Source organism: Tupaia chinensis, unplaced genomic scaffold, assembly GCF_000334495.1.
Source record: "Tupaia chinensis unplaced genomic scaffold, TupChi_1.0 Scaffold000624_1, whole genome shotgun sequence".
NCBI lineage: Eukaryota > Metazoa > Chordata > Mammalia > Scandentia > Tupaiidae > Tupaia > Tupaia belangeri.
The window spans coordinates 390,897-411,919 of NW_006160144.1; the positions used below are offsets into that span (position 1 = coordinate 390,897).

General features: G+C 36.9%; 1 protein-coding gene across 1 annotated transcript in view; it reads right to left on the reverse strand.

Annotated features, from left to right (window-relative positions):
* The window catches only part of LOC102485237 (uncharacterized), a 134,260-nt gene that overhangs the window by 36,745 nt on the left and 76,492 nt on the right, over positions 1–21,023 (reverse strand). The window contains exons 24-29 of the mRNA XM_027775988.1: positions 14,888–14,941; positions 14,121–14,225; positions 8,417–8,470; positions 6,525–6,629; positions 5,998–6,051; positions 4,687–4,791 (exon numbers count right to left, since the gene is read on the reverse strand). Coding sequence (XP_027631789.1) covers positions 4,687–4,791; positions 5,998–6,051; positions 6,525–6,629; positions 8,417–8,470; positions 14,121–14,225; positions 14,888–14,941 — 477 coding nt within the window. The remainder of the gene's footprint in view (positions 1–4,686; positions 4,792–5,997; positions 6,052–6,524; positions 6,630–8,416; positions 8,471–14,120; positions 14,226–14,887; positions 14,942–21,023) is intronic.

Genomic DNA, 21,023 nt, shown 5'->3' on the forward strand with positions numbered 1-21,023 from the left:
ATTGCAGTTCAATTCATGGACCCAGCAGCTTGAAAATCTGCCAGGCACTATTGTGTATGTACCCAAAACTCTTGAAAGGAGAATGGAGGAGAAGGGATTGCAGTGTGGCCATTCTCCTGGGTGTGTGTGTGTGTGTGTGTGTGATATCTCACTTTCCTTCTCTCTGTTGCTTTCTCTCTCTCCAGAGAGCACATGTGCCCTATGGAAAAAAAAAGAAAGAAAAGAAAAAAAAGTTTCCAGCTTCTTACAAGTATACAGGTTTATCATTGATTTTCAAAAAGGGTGAAGAGTTTTCTTAAATACTGCTCATTGTTTTCAATCAAACTTAAACAAACATTATCGATAGCTTGAGGTGGTCTTATCAGACATTATACTGGGATGAAAGGAGATATGAACTCCCATCAAAATGAAGTGGATCTGACTGGTGAGCCACAACCAATATCAGGGTCTCTCTGAGTAGAGGCTTCAAGTGAAAGTGTCATTACTAATAGTCATTCTAATCCAGCTCACCTAGTGGAAATATGCTCCCAGGGAGAATGTGATCATATGGGTGAATTTGTAAAAGCTACTATAACACACATACACACACACACGTATGTTAAGTAACTCTAGAGTTTAATTTATCTCGCAAAGTGACTGCTAATACAAAAGGAAACTATTTCTCTTGTTTTGTAAGAACTGTGAAAAAAATCTCTGGCTTAGAGATAGAACAAAGTGGTACCATTTTAACCTTGGAAGGTTTGAAGGTGTCAGAAATAATAGTGGAAATAGATTTCTGGCACATACAATGCTCTTCCCTTATCTCTAGTTCCACTTTTTTAAGGTTTCAATGACCTACAGACCATCCTGGCCTAAAAATATTAAATGAGAAAATCCAGAAATAAATAGCTCATAAGTTTTAAATTGCACAGTATTCTGAGTAGTGTGATATCTTGTGTCTCCCTTTCCTTCTCAGGAAGTGAATCATCCTTTTGTCCACCATGTCCATGGTATATGCAGGGACTTCAAAAAGTTTGAGGAAAAATGGAATTAAATTATGAGGCTTATTTTGTGCAAAAATAAATGTGAAATCTATGTATGTTTTTTTCCCAATACATATTTTTCATGAACATTTAGAAGATTTCTTGAATATATTAACCATGTATTAGTCACATAGTAGCAATCTTAGTTATCAGATCAAAAAAAATACATTGCAGATAGAGGATTCAGTATCTTCTGCAGTTTTAGGTATCCACTGGGGGTCTTTGAACATATCCTCTTTGGATAAGGGGACTACTGTACTAAGTGCCAAGAAATTTATTAGACACTAAGTATAGAAGGGTACATAAAACACTTGCGATTAACTGGAGCTATGTAAGGCCAGTCCTATAGCGCAGTGGTTAAGCCCTGTGCACAGGAAACTGGATCCTAGATAGCTGACCATGGTCTGAATCCCAGTCCAGGCACTTTGAAAAACACACTGGGTGCATATACATGTAGCCCTAATTCTGATGAGATGGAGAATCGAGAAAAAATAATTGCAGCATGATCACACCCCATTAGAGGATGATTTCTTTCTGTTTCTGTCTTTCTCTCTCTGGTGAGTGCACATGCCCTTCAGCTAGAGAAAGGAAAGAAGAAAGAAATGGAGCTATGCACAACCAAAATAAGTTAAATAAACACATGACTATAACAAAATTTTAAGAACAAAAAGTTATGGGAGATCCAGGTATACACTTAGAATTTAGGAAAGTAAAGTTCCTAAAAAAAGAGGATATATGAATTAAAGCATGCATAGGAATTTGCCAAGTGAAGTAAGCATATGGGCCATCTAGGAAGTGAAGACCATATGAGCAAAATTAAACAGGTTAAAAAACAAGTGCAGATGGCCAATGTGTGGAATTATAAAGATGATTAAGAGATATGATTCCTGTGCCCAAAAAATAAGCAAAGGATGATCCTGCAAAAATAGATCCTAGAGAGATTTATACGCCATGTAAAAGTGCTTGTACTTTCTCTGATGGGACTGAAAAATAATGCAATTATTATTTTGAATTAGGTTTGAATTTTATATAAATCACTCTGGCAACTCAGTGGACAATGTATTGCAAAGAAAAAAGACATGTGTAAAGAGAACCATTATGTTGCCACAGGATTAAATTGGCACATGAGAGTACCTATTATAAACTCAGATTAGAGACTAGAATGGAAATAGAGATTTGGAAGTCTATTGGTGAGAGGTGAAAGTCCCAAAGGGACGGGCTGAAGTATATTGGTGATCGTGGTCATGATTTCTTTTACTCTTCCATTTTATTCTCCCAACTTTTATTCTGTCCCCTGACCGTGTTTTTGGTCAGACAGTGATACCTGTTTTACTGTAAGATATGCTTTACCACCTTTGAGAATAGGTTGATGACTTTAGATATAAAAACAAAAATGAATTCAGACCAGGAGTGATTCCATCCTGCATGGCTGTTTTCGGGAGCTGTAGTTGTTTACCTTCATCTGCCTTCTCACCCACCTGAGTGCGTGCCGCCACCCCATAGAAGATTCGATGGACAAGAGCCCCCTGAGGCTCTAGAGCTATCTTTTCTGCTGTGAACTAAAACCTGACAAAGATTGCCACTTTAAAGTGGTAATGATGGAAATGAACACCAGTTATCTTTAAGAACAGTCAGTTCGGGGGCTGGTGCAAAGGACGAACAGCAGACTGTTGAAGCAGAGGCAATGAATTATGAAGGAAGTCTAATTAAAGTAACACTGGCAACACTGAAAATGTCTGTACAGCCAACAGTTTTCCTTGGGAGCTTTGAAATAACACCACTCGTGGTTCGAGGCCTATGCATGTTAGTGGACAGCACTTAGTAGTTGTGGAGGAAGATGCAGTCAGAAGAGGAAGAAGATGTGAAACACTTAAGTGTATCTGGAAAGCAATCTGCCCCTGTGGGTGGTAGCAAGTTTCCACAGAAAAAAGTAAAACTTGCTGCTGGTGAAGATGCTGATGCTGATGAAGATGATGATGATGATGATTTCGCATATGAGGAAACAGAAGAAAAAGCTCCAAAGAAATCTATGTGAGACACTCCAGGCAAAAATAAAATCACAATGAAAAAGACTTAAATCATCAATGCCAAGATCAAAAGGTCAAGAATCATTCAAAAAAACAGGAAAAAAACTCCTAAAACACCAAAAGGACCTAGTTTTTTAGAAGACATTAAAGCAAAAATGCAAGCAAGTATAGAAAAAGGCGGTTCTCTTCCCAAAGTGGAAGCCAAGTTTATCTGAAAGGCCCCTGACTCAAATAGCCGGTGACCCTTTAGTCCAGAGAGTCACGGCAACCCCAATCAACCACAAGAGTCAGTTCTTGTTGTAAAACACAAGAGGGCTTTATTGCTAGCGCGCTAGGACTCCACTCCTGGTCACAACAGACTCAGAGGGAAGTGGAGCCCTGAACAAAAGAAGCATGCAGATTATATAGGCACAGGTTTGAGGGGTGAAGGGGGGAATGGGGAGTGAAGAAATGGGATACTGGTTCATTAAGTGTGGTAATCTTTCTCTGCTGACTTTCTTGTTTACACAGATGTTACAACTGGGTCAGGTCAGATACTCAGGGTGGTCCGATGCCGGTTTGTTATCTACACAAGTGGCCTTCAAGGGCATTCAGCAGATGTCTGGCTTTTCAGGGTGAGGGTAACACAGTTTGCAGAGACCTGACTTTCTGCATGTAGCTGAGCTGACACGAGGGAGTGAAGCAAGCCCCAGCGGTCTGCACAGCTCAGGGCTGTTTTCTAAGGCGGTGGTTCGAGCTTTTGTACAGAAGCAGAAACAGCAAGCAGTTAATTATCACAGAATGTAGTTTGAGTGCATTTTTATTCTTTCATATCAATTACATAAAGAATTGCATCTAGACGATTGACCAGAAGGCTATTCAAGATCTCTGGCAGTGGAGGCAGTCTCTTTAAGAAAATAGTTTAAACAGTTTGTTGAAATTTTCTATCTTACTTCATTTCTGAAACAGTTGCTATCTAGCTGTCCTTTTTTGTTTTTGGAGAGGTTTTTGCTATAGGGTGCTTGTACTCGCAAGAAAGACAGAGAGACAGAAAGTGAGAAATCAGCCCCCAGAGGGGATGGCCACGCTGCAATCCTTTCTCCCCCATTCTACTCACAGGATCTTGGGCACGCATGCACATGTGCTCGGCATCAGTTTAAGCCACCGGGCCTGGGACTCAAACCACGGTCAACTACATGGGAGTCCAGTGACATAGCCTTTATGCCAACTGCTGGTCCCCTGCATGTCCTTTTTATAATGCAGAGTGAAAACTTCTCCCACCATGTTTGATAAATATTATATGGGTACTATTGCCAAGAATGTGTCGTCCAAAATGTCTGTTTAGTTTTTAAAGATAGAACTCCACCCCTAGCTTGGTTTTACATATATATGGAATGCTATGATAGGACACAGTAGTAGTGGTGGTCAGACATGGAAATGGTGAGGAGACAAAAATATACATGTGAAATAAACTCAGTATTTTAATAAAGTAAATAAATAAATAAAATTTTTAAATTAATTAATAGAATTTCTTTTAATGTTCTGTCCATAGGTCTTTTTGACAAGAAATAGTTTTAGAATAGTTTTAGAAATTCTCATATTCCAGATTAGAAGCTTAAAGACACAAGAAAAGAAACAATGTTATATACAATGCTTACCATTAACTCGTAGGTTTTCTGCCAGATCTTTAAGCTCTGATTCTGTGAGTTTGATCCCCATATTTTCAAGAATAGTGTCCATACTATCAACCTTAACTTTTCCTCCTTTGAAAGACATAAGTTGGGAACATAAAAAGTAAATAATTTCAAAACAATAAGTATTACTTTAACGGTCACATGATGTAGTTGTGTTTAATGGGTATGTACTAATATTAAAATGAAAATAGACATTAAATATGATTTATATATTTTTTAAAAATTCACAATACTAATACTAAAACTCCAATTTGATTTGCCCAAGAAAACAGATATTTTTAATACAGGAATTAGAATCAGAATTTGTGTCCCTAAACCTTGTTGTTGGGTCAAGCTCACAGTGGAAAATAGTCACTTCCTGAGTTCATATTTTTGAACAATAAATAAGGCCAATTTGTGTTTCCTAAACTAATTTATTTTTTAGAGAGATTTTTGCTATAGGGTGTGTATGCTCGCTGGTGAGACAGAGATAATTAGAAATAGAGAGAGAGAGAGATGGAAAGTGAGAAATCATCTTCCCCAGGGGAGATGGCCATGTTGCAATCCCTTCTCCATTCTCCTTTTGGGATCTTGGGCACACATGCACATGTGCCTGGTGTGAGTTTTAAGCCACTGGGTCCAGGACTCAAACCACGTCGAGTATGTGGGAGTCCAGCAATGTAACCATTATGCTCTCTGCTGGTCCCCCTATAAACTTTCACTTTAATTATTACTGCTGCTATTGACCACATTTTAAAAATAACAACCTCTAATGTTTCTTTTCATTATTCCAGTCTGAAATAATTCATTTGAAGTAAAATTTGGAAAATTCCAAAAATTTGTCCTTATGCAAAAGTTATATACAGGACATTAATTCGTAGAGATGCTTTTAAAAAACATAAATAAGAACTGTTCTATAAATAGGAAACAATCACAAATCCAAAGATATAAATATTATAACCCACGAAGTTTTGAGATGGTTTTGCCTTCTTTGTTTTGTTTTTGTTTTTGTTTGCTATAGGGCATGTGCCTTTGCTGGAGAGAGACACAGAGAGAAAGACACAGAGAGAGAGAAAAATTAAAACCAGAAATTGCCCACCATGCGGGATGGCCATACTGCAATCCCTTCTTCTCCATTCTCTTCTCAGGATTTTGGGCACATTGTGCACATGTTCTCAGCATATTTTTCAAGTCCCCAAATTCTAGACATGAATCATGCAGTCGGCCACATAGATCCAGGCACCACTGTGCCAACAGCTGGCCCAATTCTGCCTTCTTACCAATTTTTTTACTCACCTTTGAGAGACTTCACTCCATCCAACAACCTATTTTGAAATACCATCCCAGCATCTATAATAGAAAGCATAATTTATACCAGAAAAAATAAGATAAAAGACGGTGCATACAACATGATTACATGGAAGTTTTAAAAACAGTATTTGCTTTATCTATCACTTCTATATCATCCTCAAGTACAAATAAAGATGGAAAATGTTCTCTATATGATAAAGCTACATCATCTGGCATTTAAAACATTCACAGATATTTTGCAAACTAAAATACTGAGACACAAGATATTTTTCTTTTTCTTCTCTTACTTTCTCTATTTTAATAAGATTCTCACCTTTTCATTTTCCTCCTTATTTTTCTGTTCATATAACACAAAGACTTTTGCTTAGTCCTTCATAGCACTAAGGACTACTGCTTAATACACTCTCTTTAATAATCTCCAGAGAAAAATAAATAGGAAAGTTTAAATTTCTTACACAGCCCACTATAAATAAAGGTCTATGGAAGGCCTGAGTGGCATCCTTAAGGCTCACCATCATATGGCAGGGTTTTCAGCAAATTTAAGAATTCCTCTTCTGTGAGCTCAATTCCCATGCTTTCTAGGATGTTTTGGAGATCGTTGATACTAATCTTTTTACCTTTGAAAAAAGATAAATGTCAACTATTAGAAAAAAATATTTATTTACACCAGGAAAACATGATATATAAATTGAAGAAAGTTCAATATTAAAATAATATCTACCAGGACCAGCAGATGGCGTAATGGCTACATCACTGGACTCTCATATAGTTGAATGCAGTTCGAGTCCTGGACCTGGTGGCTTAAACTCATGCTGGGTGCATGTGTGTGCGTGCCCAAGATCCCGAGAGGAGAATGGAGGAGAAGGGATTGTGGCATGGCTATCTCCCCAGGGGGTGATTTCTCGCTTTCTGAATCTCTGTCTCTGTCTGCCTTTCTGCCTAGTGCACGTGCCCTATAGCAAAAACCTCTCCAAAAATAAAAATATCTATCTACAATATATAAAAATCAATGGGAGAGACATTTAAAAAGCACTCTTCCTTATCAGTAAAAGGAAGGTTTTGTTTTTGTTTTTGTTTTCTTAGAGAGATTTTTGCTATAAGGCACTTGTGCTTGCCGAAGAGACAGAGAGACACAAAGCAAGAAGTCATCCCCCAGGAGAGATGGCCACGCTGCAATCCCTTCTCCTCCACTCTCCTCTGGGGATCTTGGGCATGCACACGCACATGTGCCCGGTATGTTTTAAGCCACTGGGTCCAGGACCTGAACTACAGTGGACTATGTGGGAGTTCAGCAACATAACCATTATGCCATCTGCTGGTACCCTGTTTTTGTTATTTTTAAAACCTAACAATAGCAAAAATTTATTTGTGTAGTCAGTGAATCATATATCTAACTGAAAATAATCAACAAGGAAATTCTACAAGTATTTTTCTTTTTAATCTAAAGTACATGATTTGCACTTCACAGTGATAAATACATCTTAAGCTTCTTAAATTTTAAACAAAACAAATTGTTGGGCAGGTGGCATGGTGGTAAAGGTGCTGGACCCCCATATGGCCAAACCACGGTTTGAGTCTGGGACCTGGTGGCTTGCTCTCTCTCTCTTTCTCTCTCTCTCCTTCTTTTGTCAAATTAAAAAATAACAAATAAAATAAAATAAATAAATACATTTAAAAAAACAAATTGTTATATAAAAACCTTTTAGTATGTTAAAATCTGCATCCCTCTTACAGATTTGACAAATATAGGTTGGTTGATGTTTCTGATCATTCACAATTATTGCGGTATGACGCCAAGATGCACATTATATGGCTAGGCCATGGAGTCAAGGGATATTGACCCAGCTATAAAATTTGCTAAGAAAATTCTCTTCTGCCAAATAGCCTCCTAAATGTTATCATCCATTTACTGTGGCTTTCTAGGTTTCAGATATTTATATAAAGTGCTGAAACCATGGTAAAAGGCTTCCAGAGACAATGTAACAAGTTTAAAACAAAAGATAAAATGTTTATGTTAAAATCTTGGTAACCTAAAACCAAATGGTAGCGCAACAGGCAACAGAAGCAAATATTTTTCACAAAGAAGTAAAAGGTCAGAATTTAAAAGTCAGTGATATACTATTAGAAAAATGTGTTTTTAGTTTATTTTTTAAGAATTATTTAAAATTGTTATTTGTTATTATTGGTTTTATTTTTAAATTTGCTATAGGGTACTTGTGCTTACGAGAAAGAGAGAGAGAGAGAGAGAGAGAGAGAGAGAATGAGAAAGCAAGCCACCAGGTTTGAGACTTGGACTGTGGTCAGTCACATCTTAACCACCATGCCACCTGCTGGCCCCAGAAAAAATGCTATTTTAAAACATAACACAGAGTAAGTGTTTAAATTTTATGCTAAACTTACCTACCTGTAAAAGCTTTCAATCTATCCATCAATTTTTTTATTTCAACTTTTCCATCAACTGTAAGAAAATGTGCATATCACCTGTAAGATTCAGAAACTATAAAACATACTAAGAAAATTAAACACATCTATTTTTGCTCCTGCATTTTAATGTATTTTAACCACTTCATAATTATGAACTAGAAAAAGCTTTAAACACAATACATATGAATCTTCAGTAATGTCTCTTTGACTTCCTATTAAAAATAATAAACCTCAATAATAATGACAGGATAAAATCTGAAGTAGATTGCTTCATAGCTCATAAAGGCTCTTTGACAAAGCTCTTGAGATTTATAAGAGGTGCAAGTCACAAATCAATGTCATCATGTAGATTTTGACAAATCCATGTATTTACTCAAAGGTCACTCTCTCAGTCAGGCTTTCCTCTGGTTATTTTTTCTAAAACAGTAAACTATTGTGCCAGCCCTGTAGTTATAGAGGTTAGGCACTGTGCCTAAGGAGCCAAATCCCATAGTCTACCATGGTTCAAGTCTAAGCCCTGGCAGTTTGAGAAGCATGCTGGGCCTGTGTGCATATCTGCCCCAAACCCTTGTAAGATGGAGAAAGGAAGGAATAAGGGATTGTGGCATGAGCTATACTACTGGGAGGATGCTATTTCTGTCTCTCTCTCTCTGTATGCCCTCTTGCTATAAAAAACATAGTAAGCTTTCCTCTTTAATACAAACATATCTTAGTCTCTACTTTTATCTTTAGCATTATTCATGTATCTAGTGTATACTACAACTTTTATTATGTCTGTTATTTGTCTCCTCCTATAGAAATTTATGTAAGTTTCAGGGACCAGCAGATGGCGTAATGGTTACATCGCTAGACTCCCATGTAGTCAACTGTAGTTCGAATCCTGGACCGGTGGCTTAAAACTCATGCCGGGCACATATGCATGCATGCCCAACATCCCAGGAGACTAGAGGAGAAGGGACTGGGGTGTGGCCATCCCCCCTGGGGGGTGATTTCTCGCTTTCTGTCTCGCTTTCTGGCAAGCACATATGCCTGATAGCAAAAATCTCTCTCTACAAAAAGAAATTTATGTAAGTTTCATGAATAAAAGGAACTTTTTCTGTTTTTCTCAACTGTTCTATTCCCCGAATCTAGAGCAGTTCACATTAGGCAACAAATACATATTACTTGAATAAATGAAGTATTTTGAATTTTAAAAGTTCTAGGTTTGTAGTCAATAATACCCTTAATGAAGTAAAAAGGAATTGGAGATAAGGAATCTTGAGAGGACAAGAATAAAGAGAATAGAAAAACAGGGGAAAAGTCTTATTTAAGTTTGTGTAATAGCTTCTCACTCTTTTTATGCTACTGAAAAACTTTTTGAGAAATTAACATCTTTTTCTCTGAACAATGCAATACTAAATTCAGTGGGACAGTCAACCAAGTTTATTTAAACTTTCCATTTTATCTCCCCATGTGAAAGACTAAAACAGAGCCTTAAAAGGGGTATTGCTCATTTATACACTGCAATGTATTTGTCATAGGGTTATCATCTGCTAAATTTATTGAGGCTTGCTAGTATATTAATTACTATGGCAATGCTATCTACAGGTCAGCTGAGTATGGGAAATGTACACTGGTTTCACTGGGCTAATGGAGTTATTTTAAACAATCTTAGATATTCAAAAATGAAGAGAACAATGAAAGACATATTATGTATTAGGTTAGATTCAACTGAATCTTGCTTTTACCAGTAGCTCTATTTTTCTAACAATACATAATGAGGGTAACTTTGGCCTGGGTTTGAACTCACTCAACTCACACTATTTGATAGGACATCTAAGGGGATGTTCTTTCCCATGATGTTTCTACATATATATATATTTTTTTCAGTTAGCTAGGGTATATACTAACTATTCTAATAAAGATATTGTTTCTCCACGACATGCTTATTTTCACCTTAAATATATACTTCTCCAGGGAACCAGCAGTTAGCGTAATGGCTATGTCGCTGGACTCCCACGTAGTCAACCGCAGTTCGTGTCCCGGACCCGGTGGCTTAAACTCACGCCGGGCGCGTGTGCGTGCGTGCCCAAGATCCCGAGAGGAGAATGGAGGAGAAGGGATTGCGGCGTGACCATCCCCCCTGGGGGGTGATTTCTCGCTTTCTGTCTCTCTGTCTGTCTGGCGAGCGCATGCGCCCTACAGTGAAAATCTCTCAAAAAAAAAAAAAATATATATATATATATACTTCTCCAGAAACTCAAGCTTTTACATTTGCTTCAATTGATTTTTAAATTTTTAATTGTGGTAAAATACACAAGGGAAATTTCCTATTTTAACCATTTTAAGTATATAGTTAGTAGTGCTCACTATATTCACATCGTTGTGCTATAGATCTCTAGAACTTTTCCATTTAGAAAAATTGAAACTACCATTCAACAGCAAGTCCCCATTTCCTCCTCCCAGCCCTTAGCAACCACTATTCTATTTTCTGTTTCTCTAAGTATGACTACATTAGATACTTCATATAAATAGAATTACTTCATATAAATGGAGTACTTGCCTTTTTGTGAATGACTCATTTCACTTGGCATAATATCTTCAAGGTTCATTTACGTAATAGAATTCCTTCTTTATCCCTTTCTTTTTAAAGGCTAAATAATATTCAACCGTGTGTATATACTACATTTTCTATATTTTTATTATTTATTCAGTTTTATTTATTCATTCATTTAATTTGACCAGAGAGAGACAGAGAGAGAGAAAGAGAAAAGGGAAAGTGGAAAAGCAAGCCACCAGACCCAGGACTCAAACTGCAGTTGGCCATGTGGGAATGTCCAGCACCTTGACCACCACACCAACTGCTGATCCCTACATTTTCTTCATTTATTTGTTTATGGACATTTGGGCTGCTTCTATCTCTTGGTTATTGTGAAATGTTGAAATTTTATTTATTTTTAAATTTCATTAACATTGAAATGAACATAAAAATACAAACACCTCTTTTTTAAAGAATTAATTTAATTTTATTTATTATAATTATTAGTTTTTCATTTTGCTATAGGGCATGTGCATTCACCAGAGAGAGACTGACAGAAAAAGAGAGAGAAAGAGACAGAGAGAGAGAGAAAGTCACCAGGTCTGGGACTCAAACTATTATCAGGCATGTAGGAGTCCAATGTCTCAACCATCATGCCACCTGCTGGCCTACAAACACTTCTTTGAGATCTTATTTCAAGTCTCTTGGATATATATACCAGAAGTAGGATTGTTGCATTATATAATAATTTATTTTTAAATTTTTTGAGGAATCTCCATATTATTTTATATAGCACTTGTATTATTTTACATTTTTACCAACAACACAAGAGTTCCAATTTTTCTACATCCTTACCAAAACTTTTTAATCACTTTTTTGTTTGTTTGTTTGTTTTGTTTATGCTTTGGTTCTGATAGTGGCCATCCTAATGAGGATAGAGTGATAGTGCACTGTCATTTTGATGTGCACTTCTCTAATGATTAATCATATTGAACATCTTTTCATGCACTTGCTGACCATTTACTGGGTCATTGGAAAAGTCATGAAACATTATACACACTCCCTAGAGGGGATGACCATGCTCATGACTTTTCCAATGACTTAATACACACACACACACACACACACACACACAGACATACATATATTCTTCAGAGAAATGTCTCTTTAGGTCCTTTGTCCACTTTTAAAGTGGATCATTTTGCATTTGTTGAGTTGTAGGAGTCATTCCTTTCTTGATACATAATTTACAAGTATTTTCTCCCATTCTACTGATTGCCTTTTAACTCTATTGATTGTATCATCCAATGTGCAGAAGTTTTTAAGTATAGTATATATTCATTTACCTAATTTTGCTTCTGTTTCTTGTGCTTTTAGTATTATATCCAGAAAGAAAGTAAAACCAAATGTCACAAAGCTTTTATTCTCTGAGTTTTACAGTTTTAAGCATTTAATCCATTTTTAGTTGATGTTTGTATGTGGTGGAAGCTAAGGATCCAACTTCGTTCTTTTTTCTTTTTGCTTTTTTTGGAGAGGTTTTTGCTATATGGCACGTGTACTCACCGGAAGACAGAGAGAGACAGAGAGACAGAAAGTGAGAAATCACCCCTAGGGGGGATGGCCACACCACAATCCCTTCTCCCTCCATTCTCCTCTCAGGATCTTGGGCATGCATGTGTACGCACCCAGCATGAGTTTAAGCCACCGGGTCCAGAACTTGAACCACAGTTGACTACATGGGAGTCCAGTGACAGAGTCATTACACCAACTGCTGGTCCCCCAACTTCATTCTTTTGCTTGTTGATATCCAGTTTTCCTACCAACACTTGTTAAAGAATCTTGGCACTTTTGTCAAACATTCCCACCAACACTTGTTATTGTGTGTTCTTGTCCCTCTCTCCAAAGACCAGTTGATCATACAGGCAAAGATTTACTTCTGGATTCTATTTTGTTCTACTGGTCTGTATATTTGCCTACTTTACTTGACTTTTAAGTTAAACAAAGTACATAAAGATAGTTATTTGGATGGATGCTGTGCCAAATAAGACTATATTTGTTTTCAATTTCACTTAATGCCAGAGTTTTAATAGTTAAAAAACAGAGGGAGGTGCCAGGAACATTTGCGGACACGCCCAAAATCCCTAGAGGGAAATGGAGGAGAAGGGATTACAGTGTGACCATTCTCCCCAGAGAGTGATTGCTCATTTTCTGTCTTTCTGGTGAGCATATGCACCCTATAGCAAAAATATCTCTGAAAAAAAAAAAAAAAAAAAAAACAACTCAAAAACAGAAAAAGGGAGTGAGGATAGTGAGGTTCTATTGTAATTCCATATGACTGCTTGTGTTAAAATACAGCCTCCTTTGATAAAATTTGGTAGTCTGACATCTATAATTAGTCTCTACAATTTTTTAGTATAAACTCACACTACAAGTAAATAAGCTGACAAAAATTTATACACATTCTGAATGACTTTTTCCAGTGTTGTGGAAAATACATGAATAACTGAACAAAAATTTTCAGATAAAGAGCTTATCTAGGAAAACAGCCAATGAGAGTGAAAATGATCAGGAATGGGAAGATAATCAAGAGAATATCCCATGAAAACATTACTGACTCCTTTGGAATATTGGCTACTTCTTAAGCTGAGATTTACTTTATGACTCACCACAATTGGCTCTAATTCAGTATTTCCTGAATTTCAAAATCTAATTCCATATTTAAGTATGAACTAAAGCCTAAGTATGGTCTAGGAATAAAGAGAGCTAAAAGCTATGGAACTTATAAATAAAAGAAGCATTTCATATAGGCTATTATTACCTCTTACCCTTTGTCCACTTTACTTTCCATTTTGAAAGGCTAAGGAAAATATGGCCACTATACATCTACCAACTGCCTTTCCCTGTCCTCAGTCCTTAATTTATTTTACTTTTCTTTTTTCCTGTGTCAATATTTTTTGCTATATTCTCAGCAATTTTCAGCATAAAAGAGTGAATGATATTGATGTGATGTAAGTGAATATTTTACAAGTTATTTTTTAATTTTTAGTTTTGATTTTTCTCTAAGATTTTCTAAATGTGTCCTTATTGCCAAATAAAATTTTAGAAGTTCTTAAAAACTTTTAAACCCATATACCCTTGGAGACTCAATTAAATCTTAAATACTCACCATCCACTGGTAGATTCTTTACCATGTCTTTATGTTCCTTTTCTGACACGTTCATCCGCATGTTTCTCAGTACTGTGTCCAGTTTATTGATATCAACCTGCCCTCCTTAGGGGGAAAAATGTTCATAACCAAAATTTAATGACTCAAAATGTGAAAAATATGACTATTTTCAGGGTAGTAAAGTTTTTTTGTTTTTGTTTTTTAGTATGAGGATCGAAGTCAATTGAGGTCATTTTCAAAATGTCCAAAATGGGACAACACAGTAAAAGCAGAACCGCTTTTGCTGAGCCTATTTTATGGGAACTAGTTTTCATAGCAAAAGTTTTTTTTTTAAGGGTTTTATATCTAATTAGGGAAATACACAATAAAATACATAATATAATATTTCTGATAGTAAATAGAGTTTATTTTCTTCTCTGATCCTCAATTTAATTTGTCCAGCTCCCATACAGACTTCCTATCTGTTAATCATTTCCTTTGGTATTCGTTGCTCAGACTTAATCTTTATTTTTATACTAAGCAAATAATTTGAAGATCCTAGTAGAAAATGAGACTTCTACCAGTGTCGAATATATAAGATTATCATCTGCTAAAATGTTAGTAGATCTAGATGAGGCACAACTATAAAATGTATGTAATGGGAAATAAATGTGTACTATAAATATATATGAAGTCTTGAAGAATTGACAATTCAATGACTATATAAAAGTGGTAAGTAGAAGACATGTTATCAAGCCCAATTGCTTTTCATCATGTTCTTCATTCACCTGTAAGAGACTTCACACCATCCATCAACCTATTCTGGTAGAAATTCCCATCATCTGTAAGAAAAGTCACAATTCAAGTCAGAAATATATGAGTTAGAGATTCACTAACGTAGAACAAATGTCATAATTTTAGAGAGACACTCTGACTTTATTATTTCTAGTTCACTGTAAAGAATAAAAGTAGGAAAGTTCCTAATGTGGCCAGTCTACCTTTCTTTGGGACTCAAAGAAATAAAATATTAGCCCTCTACCATGCTGAAATGAATGCTTTCATTTCTACTTTCATTTCCATAATTTCTCTTTGTACTCCCTTTTAGTATACATCTATTCTTTTTTTTTTTTTTTTTTTTTGAGAGATTTTCACTGTAGGGCGCGTGCGCTCGCCAGACAGACAGAGAGAGACATAGAGACAGAAAGCGAGAAATCACCCCCCAGGGGGGATGGTCACGCCGCAATCCCTTCTCCTCCATTCTCCTCTCGGGATCTTGGGCACGCACGCACACGCGCCCGGTGTGAGTTTTAAGCCACCGGGTCCGGGACATGAACTGCGGTTGACTACGTGGGAGTCCAGCGACATAGCCATTACGCTAACTGCTGGTTCCCTATTCTTTTTCTCTTTCTATTATATCCCAGAATGAAATCTCTTAGTAGAATTGAGAAATAAAAATAGGGTTTTAGATTTTGAGGCCAGTAATTTTGACTGACTAGATAGTTGATTTACAAATTAAAAAACAATTGGTTGGGCATGGTGACACATGCCTATAGCCCAGCTACTAAGAGGCTAAGGTAGGAACAATTTTAGGTCAGCCTAGGCAACATAGAGAGACCCTATCTATAAAAAACAAAGCAAACAAAAATAAAAGAACTTTAAAATAATTGATATTTCAGGAGATTGAAAATTAAAATATGATAAGTAAATAAACTTGAAAACTTTTAGAGTAAAATAAAGGAGAATTTTTGTTTTTTGAGAGGTTTTTGCTATAGAGCGCATGCACATACCAGGAAGACAGAGAGAGACAGAGAGACAGAAAGCGAGAAGTCACCTCCCAGGGGAATGGCCACGTGCAATCCCTTCTCCTCCATTCTCCTCTTGGGATCTTGGGCATGCATGCACATGTGCCTGGTGTGAGTTTAATCTACTGGGTTCGGGACTCAAACTGCGGTCAACTATGTGGGAGTCCAGTGACGTAACCATTATGCCAACTGCTGGTCTCAGGAAAATATTTTTATGATTTCATAAAAGCAAAATGCAAAAATACAAACCTTAAGGAAAATTTACATAAATCTTAAGAACTTTTCTGCATCAGAATGAAAGTACAGAATCAAGTCAATAAAATATTTTGGGAACATATATTTTAAACACAATAACCAATGGAAACCTAATATCTAGAACACGGGTAAGTAAAGTATGACCAATGAGCAACTTCCTCAATTCTTGATTTTATAAATGATTTTTTTTTAGAACACAGCCATGCCTATTTTTTTTACATATTGACTATGGCTACTCTTACAAGAGAAGGGCTGCGTAGTTACGATGGCAGCGGTAAAGCCTAAAGTATTTACTTTTTGGCCTTTTACAGGATGTTTGCTTGTCTACTGATTTAAAATATAAAGAACTCTTACAAATTAGTAAGAAAAACAGCAGTAAACCCATTGGAAATTATGCAAAAGATATACATTGGTCCTTCAAAAAAAAAGAAAAAAAAAACACAAATTGTTCATCAAGATGAACATCATTAGTAATTAAAGATTAGCACCATTCACATTTACCAGATTAACAAATGTTTGACAGTACCAAGTATTGGCTGGGAAGTAAAGAAAGTCAGCAGCAGTCATTAGTGCTATTTATCAAATGTTCTGCATTCTGTACTCTTTTAAAATTATGGTAGGATCATAAAATCTGGTCCCCTTGTGGTTGGGTGTGACCCTATAACAAAATGTGCGTATAAACTTGTGCATGGTAAGTTTTGATCTAGCATATTTACCACTTGACACCCTGAAGAATTCTTTAATATTTGAGATGGCAGCTACCTGAATCCTTGAATAACTATGCTGAGTAGAATCTCTTTGCTGGCCCATAGTGCACATGTATTTTGAGCAAGAAATAAGCCTCTACTCTTTTATATCACCAAAGTTTCGAAGATGTTTGTTGCCACAACATAAAACAGTCTGTCTGATAATACATTCCAAAGGAATGTAAATTGGTTCAAATATTTTGGAAAACAAATTACATTGTTCAATAAAACCAAAATACATCCAGGCAAACTCACTCTTGGGTAACCTGAATATAGACCCTAGACAAGGGATGGGAAATTTTTTTTTTGTTAAGGGCAAGAAAGCAAATACTTTAGGTTTTGTGGGTCATAAGATTTGTGTTGCAATTACTCAGACCTGTCTTTGTAGTACAAAAGAAGCCCCAGACAATACTTACATGAACGTGCATGGCTGTATTTTAGTAAAACTTTATTACAGAAACAGGTGGCAAGGTGAATTTGGCCCATGAGTTCCAGTGCTATACTGAAGCTTATCCATGTATATAAGATGACATGTTTGGGAATATTTATAGCAGCACTATTTGTAATAGCAGTAAAATATAACAAACCCAAATTTTACCAAGGAATTGAAAAAATAAATTGTGGGAATTCTTACAAAGAAATATTATGTGTCAGTGAAAAATAAAACTGCAAACATCAACACAGATGAATATCACAAGAAATAATTAGCAAACCCAGGAAGCCACAGATACTCTTTGTATATAAAGTTCCGTTTACATAAAATTCAGAAACATGCAAAAGTAAAAACTATGTATGTAATGATGTATACTTAGCAAATGAGAAAATAAATGATGACAAACAGAAAATTTCTCCCTTCTTAGAGGAGGAAAGATTATGTTATCTGGGAGAAGTATACTAATTATTTTAAATTTATTTAAAATATTTATTTCTTAAGCTTAAAGTAGGCAAATGTTCTTTTTATTATTTATCTTCATACTTTCCAATAGTATACTTACTGCATGTAAACTATTTGACAGTTAAAATATTATATTAAACGTAAGAAATTCAATAAACAGAACTCTAGTTCAAATATTATTCACCATGTTTTATCTTTCTTCCCTCCTAAAAACTTCAGAAAATGATGTTAATACACTAAACTCCCACACGTGAAAAGAATGAAAGGTAGGGAATATATACATGAAAAGTTGCCATACGTTTCTGAAATTATTTAGAAATATGTTAATGATAAATTAACAGTTGAAGTCTAAAATTTTGGAGGACAAATTTCAGGAAAGGAAGATCTAGGTTGTTCAAAAGAATATCACAGAGAAAGAGGTACTACTACATGAGGTTTAATTGAAAATCTTTCTACCAGAAACTGGGCCAAGTTGAATTTTATGTTCCTGCTTTTCCCAAAACCTGGACGAACTCGAGTTTTATGTTCCTGCTTCTACCACACCACTTCTCTCATGAGTTGTTCAGGCATTTTTGCCCTTAAGCAAAAATTCAGGGATCTTATCTCTTGAGGAAGTTAATAAACATATTATGAAAAATTTATGCTTCTGGACATTCCATATAAAATCCATCTGGCAGCTAAGGGTCCCTTTCCTACTCATCCTGAGCTGAGGAAGAGAGGATTTGCTATAGGGCGTGTGCGCTCGCTAGAAAGACAGAGAGAGACAGAGGGACAGAAAGCAAGAAGTCACCCCCCAGGGAGGGATGGCCACACTGCAATCCCTTCTCCTTCATTCTCCTCCCGGGATCTTGAGCACTCACGTACACGCGCCCAGCGTGAGTTTAAGCCACTGGGTCTGGGATTCAAACTGTGGTCGACTACATAGGAGTCCAGCGACATAGCCACTACACCAACTGCTGGTCCTGAAATCTCTCTTTTTAAGGATAAAAACCCCCAATCTTTAAAAAAAAACTGAGCAAGATTAGATGCTAACGACACTGAAGAAATGCCTCCAAAGTTAGAGAAAATTTATTATAGTCCATAATTCTTACTTTTATACTGCACTTGATATTGAGTGCCCAACAAAAATTATTTTTAAAGCAGTAAAGAATCAGAAAAGTTACTATTTATTTATATTTTTTAAGAGAGATTTTTTTGCTATGAGGTATGTGCATTCACTGGAGAGAGAGAGAGATAGAAAATGAAAATCATCCTTGGGGGACAGCCACACCACAATCCCTCTCCTTCATTCTCCTCTTGAGATTTTGGTCATGCATGCACATTCACCTGGTGTGAGTTTTAAGTCGCTGGATCTGGGACTTGAACCAAGGTCAACAATGTGGGAATCTAGTGATATAACCATTACATCATCTGCTGGTCCCTTATACACTTTTTAAGGAAGTTACTTAATTATGTACTCTATTGAAATGAGGTAAAACCAAGAGAGAGGGGGACCAGTAAGTGGTTGGTGGGTGAGCTGAATTTCCACATGGCTGACAAGGGTTTGAGTCCTGGACCAGGTGACTTGAAACATGCCAGGTGCATGTGTGTGTGTATGCCCACAGCCCCGAAAGGAGAATGGAGGAAAAGGGATTGTGATGTGGCCATCCTCCCTAGAGGTGATTTCTCACTTTCCCTATTTCCCACTTTCCCTCTCTCTGTCTCTCTTAAAAAACTAAAAACAAATAAATAAACCAAGAATAGGGGAGATACAAAATACAATAAATAGTATAACACTGAATTTCAAACATTGACTTTGTAAGAAATAAAACCTTTATTTGGGATTCCATGCGGATTGCAAACCCAGAAAAGACTGAGCCAGAGAACTGAATCAGTTTTCCCAAAAGTAAAGAGAGCAAGTCTCTTTATGTATAAAAAGTTGTAAATTGGGAACCAGCAGTTAGCGTAATGGCTATGTTGCTGGACTCCCACGTAGTCAACCGTGGTTCACGTCCCGGACCCGGTGGCTTAAAACTCATGCCAGGCGCGTGTGCGTGCATGCCCAAGATCCCGAGAGGAGAATGGAGGAGAAGGGATTGTGGCGTGACCATCCCCCCGGGGGGTGATATCTTGCTTTTTGCCTCTATGTCTCTCTCTGTCTGTCTGGCGAGCGCACGCACCCTATAGCGAAAAAAACCTCTCCAAAAAAAATTTAAAAATTAAAAATTAAAAAAATAAAAAGTTGTAAATGACTACAAGACAATTAGCATTTTTTGAAGTGAAAGTTCTGCTGAAGTAATAAAATCTGTGACGGAGTTACATAAGTTACATGAGGTACACGAAAGTTAAGGAGAAATGGGAAATGGGAGTCTGATAAATCTTGGCCTTGACACATATGTGCAATTCTTCCGATGTCTTAGCTTAGGGTGTAGTGCCAAAGGGAGGTGTGTACTAGAGTATACTCCAAGGCATGCGTGAGCTCAGAATACATTCCTTGTTCATGTCTGAGCTCAATTTGTCTATTGAACTCTGAGGTCCATTTTGAACCAAAAGACTTTTTTATATTTCTCTCTTCACAAGCCAAAAATACAAAGAAAAGAAATTTCAATTGGGTAGTCTCATTGGTAATTTTTGATCCAAAACAGAAGAAGCAGAAAGGAGGCTGTGAAAACTGTTTCCAGGGACCAGCAGTTGGTGTAATGGCTATGTCGCTGGACTCCCACGTAGTTGACCACGGTTCGTGTCCCGGACCTGGTGGCTTGAAACTCACGCCGGGCACGTGTGCGTGCATGCCCAAGATCATGAGAGAAGAACGGAGGAGAAGGGATCGTGGCGTGGCCATCCCCCCTGGGGGGTGATTTCTCACTTTCTGTCTGTCTGTCTCTCTGTCTCTCTCTGTCTGTCTGGCAAGCGCACGCGCCCTATAGCAAAAACCTCTCCAGAAAAAAAAAAAAAGTGTTTCCAGATAAAAGAATGAAATGGATTCCTAGTAATATATATTTTTGGTGGAATGCAGAATAGTGTTGCCACTTTAAAACTATATGGAAGTTTCAAGACCAGTAGCTGGTGTAATGGCTATGTTGCTGGATTCCCATGTAGTCAACTGCAGCTCGAGTCCTGGACCTGGTGGCTTAAACTCACTCCAGGCACATGTGCGTGCATGCCCAAGATCCTGAGAGGAGAATGGAGGAGAAGGGATTGTGGCGTGGCCATGCCCCCTGGGGAGTGATTTTCACTTTCTGTCTCT